Genomic DNA, 10070 nt, shown 5'->3' with positions numbered 1-10070 from the left:
GACATTTTTTGTCATCTATCAGAATTGTTTTTGCTATGCTAAATGTTTCTATTAAGACTATAGCTCATATCTATATATATATATGTAACAATGTTAGTACAATGTTAATTTTTCTTTTATGGGCCACTAGTTGTCTCAATAGATTGTGAACTTAGGGTGATTTATTTACAAACAATACAGTCAATTTATCTGTTTTTAAGAAAAACTATTGACCTGCAAATGGTTGTCAGGGAAGAAAGCCCAATAATTTTCCCTTGTTTAATCAATTAATGTTGTTATTGATTCACTGAGGATTTGGTTATTTAAGGGTTGCGAGCACATTAAGGCAGTTCTGTGTGCATGAGAATACTGGTAGCTTGGCAGCTACAGTATATGTTTACATGTTGTGAGACCTCAGCAAGCCATCCAGTGTTTGGTTTGAGTACCACCTTCCTCCAAAATGGAGGAGAGTGTTCTTCAGGGATTGGGGGCACACTTTGATTTATCACAAAAAAAAACCTGTTATCTATTAATTCATTACATCACTCTCCATCTGTTTCATCTATTGGTCCTTGAGCTAAATAAGAATATGTTCTTAGTCAACTGGCCTAGTGTAGTGTTTTCTATGAACAAGTGAAATTGTACAATCTTTAGATAATAAAACCTATATTTTCTATCCTCCTTTTTGATTCTATGCACATATCAGTCCAAGAATGTATTCCACATTTTTCTTGTGTCTGACATTCATTGTAATGCAGAACATCTTTTGACTTTGACTGACTAAATTCATGCAGGATTACTACATAAACTATAACAGATCACAGAAATATTTGTCAGGCAAATGGACTGAAAATGTATAAATGTTTTAATACTTGTGAGTAAATATTTAACAGAAACAAATAAATGTTTATTGATGAGCTGCCGTTGTGTTTATTTCTCAGATAAAGGCGGTTGTGATGCAGCATATGAACATCCAGTGAATGCATGTTACAACAGCTGAAATGCTGTGTAGGTTGTCAAGAGAAGCTAATGAGTTAGTGGGCTGAGCACTGTTAAATACTCAGAACGTCCATAATGAATGTGGGGAAAAGAGAGGCTTAATATAAGTTACAGTCCACAACAGAGTCTTCAACAATATCATTACAAAGAGATTTAAATTATATTACAAATAACAAATACACAGAATGACTCAACAGAATTATTTTCTCTTCCCAGTTAAAAAAAAACAATAACAAAATCATTAATTATTTACAATGAAAAACCTGGAAATAAAAGACAAAAAATACTTTTTACTTGTATGTGAAATAAATGTTCATGCATCTTACCCGACCAGTTTTGTATTTTACAGTTAATGATCGAGTTTTAATTTATCGAAATTTATCTACCAAAGTAGTGCCATAGCCTCAAAGTGAAGGTGTGGAACAAGTTTTTCAAAGTCAGCAGGAAAAACCAGACCATAAGTCTTGTTCAGAATGGGCTTAGAGCTGTGAAAATCCACAAAAAATATAGCTCAACAGCCCAGACAGTTATGTTCCTCTGATCAAATCCATGTGCTCCAAACACAGTCTCATGGTTCTGTGGTGAGACTCAAGCCTCCAGAGGGTCTCTCTCCAAACCTCAGTGTGTTGAATAATCCTCTGGAAGCTCGTCCAGAGGGATGACTGTGTACTCTGCTGCCTTTCCATTCTCCCTGGGCTTGTCTTTCTGCAGGAATGTCTCCATCTCTAGCTCCCTCTGCTGGTTAGAGGAGTCAGTTTTGGTCTCTGACTGGGACACCTGGTTTGGTCCATTCCACCTGCACAGTAAGTAAGAGTGAGGAATTAATTACTGCTTACATGTTCAAAAAAGTTACAGTCAAAAAATATTGTTCTCTTTTTCAGATTTTTAAGTCTTACTTGTCTCTGGTAGCGATGGCAACGCAGACCATTACCAGTGCTGCAACACCAACAATAAAGCCAACAATGATGATCCAACCTGGAGATATGGGTGAGTAGAAGTTCAGAGGATGGACTGTCTTACACCAGAATTCAATCATGTGGCAAGGGTTTTTTTTTTCTAAACTCACCTGGAGTACTGTGTGCACTGTTCTGCATTGGTGCTAATTCATTCAGTTGGACACGTTGATTAGCTAAAGGAAAAACACAGATTTCAGATAAATTGATATTTATGGATATTAACCATTAATGAAAGAGTGAATGAAAGAGTGAACAGTTTGTTTTGCTTTTTTCCCTTTTCAGTAGTAGTTGACACTGAAGGCTCCTCTGACATACCTGCTATTTTATCTGGATTCTCCTCCTCGCTTGGAGAAGCTGTGGAGGCTAATGATTCAATGCTCGATTCTGTGGAGGGACATAAAAGCACAGGTTTAAAATATTTGCAGACAAAAGACAATATCATTGTGACTGGGGAAATGGAGTGAATGGATACTTGAACAACTTGTTTTGCTGTTTTGCCTTTTCAGTAGTGGTTGCTACTGAAAGCTCCTCTGACGTACCTGTTCCTGATCCTATGGCTTTTGCCAACATTTGGTGGGTATTTTGTCTAATAAGATCAATGGTTGATGATACAATGGTTTCTGTGAAGGAACATGGAACACAGGCTTAACATCTTCATAGGCAAAAATGGTATCATCATCAATCATGGTAATTGTAGCCACAACTATTAGGGAAATGGGGTGAATGGATCCTTATATAATTTGTTTTGTTGTTTTGTCTTTTCAGTAGTGGTTGCCACTTAAAGCTCCACTGACGTACCTTCTGGTAACCCTGATCCTGATCCTTCAGGTTCTATAGACATTTGTAGAGTATTCTGACTAGTAAGATCAGCCATGGTGGTAGTTACTGTGAAGGAAAATAGAACACAGGCTTAACATCTTCACAGGCAAACAGTCAAGACAATATCATGGAAATCATGGCCATAACTATTGGGGAAATGGGGTGAATGGATCCTTATATAATTTGTTTTGTTGTTTTGTCTTTTCAGTAGTGGTTGCCACTTAAAGCTCCACTGACGTACCTTCTGGTAACCCTGATCCTGATCCTTCAGGTTCTGTAGACATTTGTAGAGTATTGTGACTAGTAAGATCAGCCATGGTGGTGGTTACTGTGAAGGAAAATAGAACACAGGCTTAACATCTTCACAGGTCAAGACCATAATGGAAATTGTAGCCATAACTATTGCAGAAATGGGGTGAATGGACCCTTGTATAACTTGTTTTTCTGTTCTGTCTTTTCAGTAGTGGTTGCCACTGAAAGCTCCTCTGACATACCTGTTAACCCTGATCCTGATTCTTCAGGCTCTGTAGACATTTGTAGAGTATTCTGACTAGTAAGATCAGCCATGGTGGTAGTTACTGGGATATAAAATTACAGGTTTAAAATTCTCATAGGCAAACAGTAAAGACAATATGACAGCGATTGTTGGCATAAGAATTGAGCATATAGGTTATATAACATTAATGACTGGGGTGAATGGATACCTGAATAATGGAAAGCTTTGACATACCTTCTCCTGATTCTTCATTTTCTCTATTTCCAGACTCTGGGTCTGTAGTTGGAGAAACCAAGATATAGTCTGAGGTGATGCTTGACTGGGCTTCGTCTGGCACTGATGAAGAGGTAAAGCCAGCCTGAGCATTTTGGCTAGTAGATGAGTCTGAACTGAAGTCATCTGTGTCCCTTGACAACACTGTGGGGGAAGAGCTCTGAGCATGTGAAACAGTCTGAGTTGTGGTTGCAAAGTGGTCTTCGCTGCCTTCAGCATCAAATGACATCTGCTGAGACACGTGAATGGTTGTTTTTCTTGTGGGTGATTCAGTTGTGAGGACGAGGAACCCTTCTCTTCCCGCCTCTTCGAGAAAATCCTCCTCACCTTTGGTGGGGATCTGGGTCACAGCTAAGACAGAGAGATGGAAAAATCCACAGATCAGTCAAGTGTTTACCTACCAGTCCTGACACGAGCAGAAAGGAAAGTTACCAAGCTTTCTTGATGTATTGCAAAGTGACCACAGCTTTTGTGCTTTGTCCCAAATTCTTGTATAAACTCGTGCTGTGGTCTTTTTTGATAAGGTGTGGTGAGAAACAGTAATGATTAACCTGGGTGACTAATCATCTATGAGTGGGCTAACTAAAGAGAGGAAACCTCATCAAAGCATTGGTTTTATTGAGAGCGAACCACATTTCTGACACACCCAGATCACCAGAGTAAACCATGACTGTTCTTTTTCTCTGTTTTAGTTGGAAGGAAGCCATTGTCGGGCTCTCACATCACAAAAGACGAGGAAGTGAGAGGTCATATTAGGCAATGAACTTTATCAAATGATGAATAGAAGTATTAATTTTTCTTTAGCTCATTTTACATAATTTTGCAACTGCCTGCATAATCATAGTTTAATGGAGATTAGGTTTTTATATTCAATATCATATTACCATAATCAGTGGTGGAAAGACCATATTTAGTATGTGATCAGGTACAAATCTATGGTTCTTGTATTTTACATGAGTATTTCCATTTAATGCTACTTTACACTTCTATCCCATCACACATCAGTACAAAATATTATACTTTTAAAATTCATATTTACCTGACAGTTAGGGTTACTAGTTACATTTCAGAAGAAGATTTTATGTGTAAAATACATAGAACAAGTGATGTCCACCCTTTTTGGTATCTTAGCACTTACAAGAAAAGCAGCATCAATTGATTGTTAACTGTTCAAAGAAAGAAAGATTTCCGTCTTTACTGCAGAACATTTGCTGATAGTACTTTTACTTAAGTACTATCTTAACTTCCTCCACCACTGACTAATAAGGCATAATCTATTGCCTTGCGTAATCCCAATAGTTAAAAGAAGGGTTTAAAAAACATTAATTAAAAGAATCGTGATTTGATTCTTTCATCTCCACTTTCCATTTCTGCCCCGGCATGTTCAGCTCCAGTGATCCCTATGAAGTTACTGGTTGCCCAAACTTGTGTAACAGCTCTCTGCTGATCTTTGGTTTCACCTTATTCAAGTCATACGCTTTAATGCACCTCCTGGAGCAGCTCAGAACATTTTACAAAGACCTCTGTGTGTAATCTGGAGGTGCCAGTGAAACCTGTGCACTGACAATGAAATCCTACTCTTACAGAGGGAGTTAGACCTGAAACATAAAGAGCATCTAAGGTGGCAGCAGGGAAAGTGCTGACTCACAGGGTAAGAAAAAGGACACCATGAGAATTATTGAAATTTCAGAGGTCTGTACAGCAGAATTCTGTGTATATATATATATATATATATATATATATATATATATATATATATATATATATATATATATAGTAAATTCTCAAAGACAAAATCGCATAGCTCATAAAATCATACTGGAACACATACACAGAAAACAGGTAAAATAAAAAAAAGGACTTCAACTTACTGCCAATAGGTGTTGTGTGGACAACAGCAAGAAGTCCGAGAATAATCCCCACAAGAAGATTCCTCATCTTCATACCAGAAACTGGTGATGTAGCAGTAGATTGAAGTTAATTGTTAGCGAGCTGGAACTATTTGGCACACTGAACTGATAATGTGAAGCAGATGAATCATGCCTTTGCCTTTTATACACAGCAGCAGGTAGGTGTTGCATCAGTACGACAATGGCTGGTAACACACAAACATACACAGGGAGGCTGGCACACCTGTGAACACACCTTCCTACACCTTTCTCACGCTTTTTTCCCCCTTCCTGTTCCTCAGGCACAAAAGGTACACACATAAAAAATCAGTTTGTTCGAGAAGCTTCTTCAGTTTCATTCATCATAAAATGAAATTACAGTGAATATAGCAGACGAGGCTATATATCTTATAGATATTAAGAAAGTAAAACCCACTACAAACAAAAAAGAATTCTTTCACCTAATCTCATCACAAAAGGAAGCCTCAAAAACAAATATTTTTCTTATATGTGTTACTTTAACAGGACCAGACTTAAAGGTATACAGTTTGGAGTAACCTTAAAGTAATAATCTAAAAATATAGTTATGACATCAAAACAAATTATGTCTAAATAAATAATAATAATAATGCTATAAGCACGACAAACCAAGCAAGTGGAAATTAGAAGGTATATTTATAAATACATAAACAGATGTACCTGACCTGACTTGATTGTTCTCAATACCAGGATGCAAATACAGAAGAACATATGAACAGACAGAGAAAAGGACCAGAAAAAAAAACAAAAAAACATCCAAAGTGTAAAACTAGTAGTAATACGAGTATAAAAAGAGTGGAAAAAAAAAAAAAAACAGAAGAATGTTCAAATAAAAAGTCTTTGTTGGATAAGGCATATAATTACAAGTCATCATGTCAGTAAGGACAAGTTAGAAACATACAAAACAAATAAACACATGCAACAGACCATCAGTGATTATAACACTGTTATGTAATGAAGTTCAACCAGCAGTTTAATTATGGGCAAAAAAAAGTGAAACTACTACTACTGTGTGAAACAGCATTCACGGAAATATGAAATCTGTTGGTTGACGGTCATGCCTTGGAAACAGCTCAAGATCTCAGTTAGAGACATAAATCATGTGCGCCTCCAGAGACACATGGAACAACACACCCTTTCTCATTAGTACCTCCTTATCATTCTATCTTCCACCAGTCAGGGCTTTGAACAAAAAAAGTATGTTCATTTTTGGTCTTGTTTCAAGATTTCAGTGCCCAATTTTGCACTTGACCAGAGAGAAACTCGGCTCAGTGTCATCTTCCTGCAGGCGATGTGTGCAGTGTATAATGACTGTCGTGATACACTGGCATCTGACGGAAATTGATGCGTCACTGCAAAGCTTCCGCCTCAGGCTTTCTGGCATGTTCATGACGACATTCGTCATGAATTACTCAGCGTGTGTGGGTGAATGCCTGTCCAGACTTGTGCTGCACACCTTATGAAGGCTCATTCCTGTTACAGTTAAGAATTAAATTCTACAATATATTAGCTATGATGCATAACATGACTAACCTCAAGGCTAAAACACAAATCTTGCTTTCAAAAGTGTGCAACAGTCAGCTTACACTGGCTAGACAATGTTAGTGACTCAGGATTGAACATATTCTCACAGTGTGGTTGTCTGATGAGAGTGGGGTTAACGGAAGAGGAACTATACATTAAATTATAGGAAATGTTAAATCATATGATTCTAAATGTGGGATAATCAGTGTGAGATTCTTCAGTCAAATGATTCAAATAAATGTCCATCATCCCTATATTGTATATTGCCATTTGAGTGGCTGGGTATCATAAAATGTCTGTATTTTTTCTGGAGATTGTTGTCAGGATTTTGGTGCAGTAAAATATAATCAGTATGGTCTAGGGAAAAGCTGAAGGCTAACTATGAGTTTCATCGTCTTCAAACTTCGATGGCTTTTCAACTAACATGAGGGTAAATCAGTAATGGCTGAATTCTCATTTTGGGTTGAGCTGCTGCTGCTTTTACATTTTGAGATATTTGGACTCAGAGCAGTATGTCACTTTGGTTGAACATTTTTCAAAAACAAGGCTTGGTATGAAGCAGTGAACATTTGGCCCCTGCTGTTATAAGGTTTTCCTTCAGAAAATTCAAGTGCATTCATATCTTAAAAAGTGAATTTCAAAAACATGGTCTGAATACAAGCTGCTGGCAAAAGGCTTCACATGTGAATTTTATTTATAGTATAAACTTTGATGTTCATATTTTTCCTCAAGTGGCTCGCTCAAAAACACAAGTGGACCCACACACACACATTCATTTGAGTATGAACACATTTTCAAAGTCAAAAACATGACACAGTATTTTCTCTGTGTTCATGTATAATCAAATGTATGAATGGATAAACACTAGCAAAGCAGCAGAACACAAGGTCTTTCAAGGGCAGGTCCGTTGGGCATGTGCAGGCCAATTAGCAGCCACTGTAAAAGTTTCCCTCCACCACCCCCCCGTCGTACCTCTGCTGTTATCTCATGTTTCATGGCAGCCACTATTGTTACCATCCCCTAAATCCCAAGGCAACTGAGCTCAGCGACCTGTGCACTGCAGCCCTCACATCTATTACCACCATGAATAACCAAGAGAAAGTAGTCATAGCCTTTATCACCTCTGTTCTACCACAGACAAATATCCACTTCACTTTGCATGTTTCTGCATCAGATTCATAGAAACACATAATAGCAATGCTCATTGTTCTGAGAAAAAAAAAGAAAAACAGCATTATTTTTTGCTTGACTACCATCCACTTTAGACCATATCAAAGAGACGTGAAAAGGATTTATAAACCCAATCATAGAGGAAAATAATTTTTCAACTAGTAAGTAAAAAGTGGAGGTCTGGAAAGTTGTTACATCATTGTTCCAATCATTCTGGATATATGTATTCTTCATTTTTAGAGGTGGTCACTAAAAAATCTCTATATGATGTCCCAATATAATCTGAATTAACTACACAACTTTATTTTTAGTCACCTAAGTGATTAATCTTTATTTGTTTTACATTAAAACATCACTGTAGAAATCATGCAGTGATAGAGCTCAGTAGATATGTTCAGATGGAGAGTGAGCTAATGGACTATTTCACTAGATTAGTGAAACTTTCACCTGCTGCTGGCACTAGATGAAAAATAAGAGAATTGCTAAAGTTATAAGGGTTCATCCTCTTGGAGCCACGAGTGTGTCAAATTTCATACAAATCCATTGGGTAATTGTTGAGATGCATGATTGCAGTCCATTTAAAAGTGGTAGAATGACCACCACCGCCATCCCTAGAGTGATGTCACTGGCATGGTTACATAACAGTAACGGAGCTTTGGAAAAGAGCTATACAATTAAACTTGAGTTCAGTAGATATGCTCAGAGGGAGAGGGAGCCAAGGGGCTTATGCAAAGTTCTCTCCAATACAAACATAAAACAAAAATGTCAGTGTACTCATAATCTTTCAACAAATTAAAAACCATTTAACACGAACGAACATTTCTCATTCCAGTCATACAAATAGAGGTTTTCCAAAATTCTAATTAAAGTTCCTCACCCCTGCCACCTTTCTTCTGGAGCCAAAATCACAGTCCTTTGTCTTTCCAGTTAAAAAGGTGGTGAGTCACTACACAGTGAACTGAATTCTGGGACATGGATTAAATGACCTAATAAAAGGAATACTTGTATATATGTAACTTAAATGAAAATACATAAATCTAACTCCTCTGGGACTTTGACTTGTCATTTGACTTGTTACAACTTGGACAACACAGCTGCAGTCAATAAAATAAATTCAAGCTATAGGGAACTAGCATTGAAGATAACGCTCATGGCATGGCTTGTTAACTGTCACCACCAAATCCAAATAAACCGTTACGCTGCACCTGTGTTTACTCTGCTGTAACATTACGCATTTGAAGCTCCCACTTTAATCACATGACAGCGGTGGGAGGGAAAACAGTTGCGTTCACAGTTAAACATAAGTAAGTAGCATGGTTTAAGCAGACTTGTATAAAGGTGTTCTACGAGAGCTAACATGTATTATACTGTGCAACCATCATTAAAACCAAAGTTTGAATTCCTCATAATTTATGTTGCAAGACTGGTAAAGTCAACATCTTTTAATTTTGCCATTGAACTATTTTTTATGATTTACCACAGTTTACCATGCTGTTGGAAGACTACATGTGGTACTTCTTGGCAGTTTGATAAACAGAGTTTAGTCACACCCCAGCAACACAAAGTAGATGATTTCCTGAACTATTAACCATCTGCTTAACTAGAAACCACTTTGGGACATACCCAATGTATGTGTCTCCATGTTGGTAACTGTTAAAGACTGACACACCGATATCTCCTCCCAAAATCTGATGGCTGGATTTATTTATATGACATCACTGACAAAACCTGACATGGAGGAACATGATATATTGGCAGGCAATATTTCAAAGGTGCCACTCCTTTTCATTTGTAGGGTTAATTGTGCCTCACAGGTTTAAGGAATAATGATACCCAGGATGGGCCTATTAATACTGATGGAACTTGTTAGATTTGTTGCAAATATACCCACAACGATAACCTGGAAAATGGAGGGTGAACTGTGAA

At 37.4% G+C, this 10070-nt stretch overlaps 1 protein-coding gene across 3 annotated transcripts; it reads right to left on the bottom strand.

The window, feature by feature from the left end:
• Positions 1 to 823: 823 nt before the first annotated feature.
• Positions 824 to 5562, bottom strand: LOC108887798 (mucin-4). 3 transcript variants are annotated; one of them, XM_018683351.2, is made up of 10 exons: positions 5394 to 5562; positions 3484 to 3873; positions 3248 to 3331; positions 2995 to 3081; positions 2733 to 2819; positions 2474 to 2554; positions 2250 to 2318; positions 2045 to 2107; positions 1875 to 1953; positions 824 to 1774 (listed from the first exon to the last, which is right to left on the bottom strand). In XM_018683351.2, exons 1-10 carry the CDS (start codon positions 5464 to 5466, stop codon positions 1597 to 1599), a joined length of 1191 nt encoding a protein of 396 aa, XP_018538867.1. In that variant the 5' UTR covers positions 5467 to 5562; the 3' UTR covers positions 824 to 1596. The 3 variants fall into 3 exon arrangements, with proteins under 3 accessions (XP_018538867.1, XP_018538868.1, XP_050931256.1); XM_018683352.2 differs by lacking the exon at positions 2733 to 2819; XM_051075299.1 differs by lacking the exons at positions 2995 to 3081; positions 3248 to 3331.
• Between the last annotated feature and the right edge of the window lie 4508 nt (positions 5563 to 10070).

This window comes from Lates calcarifer, linkage group LG2 (genome assembly GCF_001640805.2).
Source record: "Lates calcarifer isolate ASB-BC8 linkage group LG2, TLL_Latcal_v3, whole genome shotgun sequence".
Taxonomy (NCBI): Eukaryota; Metazoa; Chordata; class Actinopteri; family Centropomidae; genus Lates; species Lates calcarifer.
This window is presented reverse-complemented; position numbering and strand designations above follow the sequence as displayed.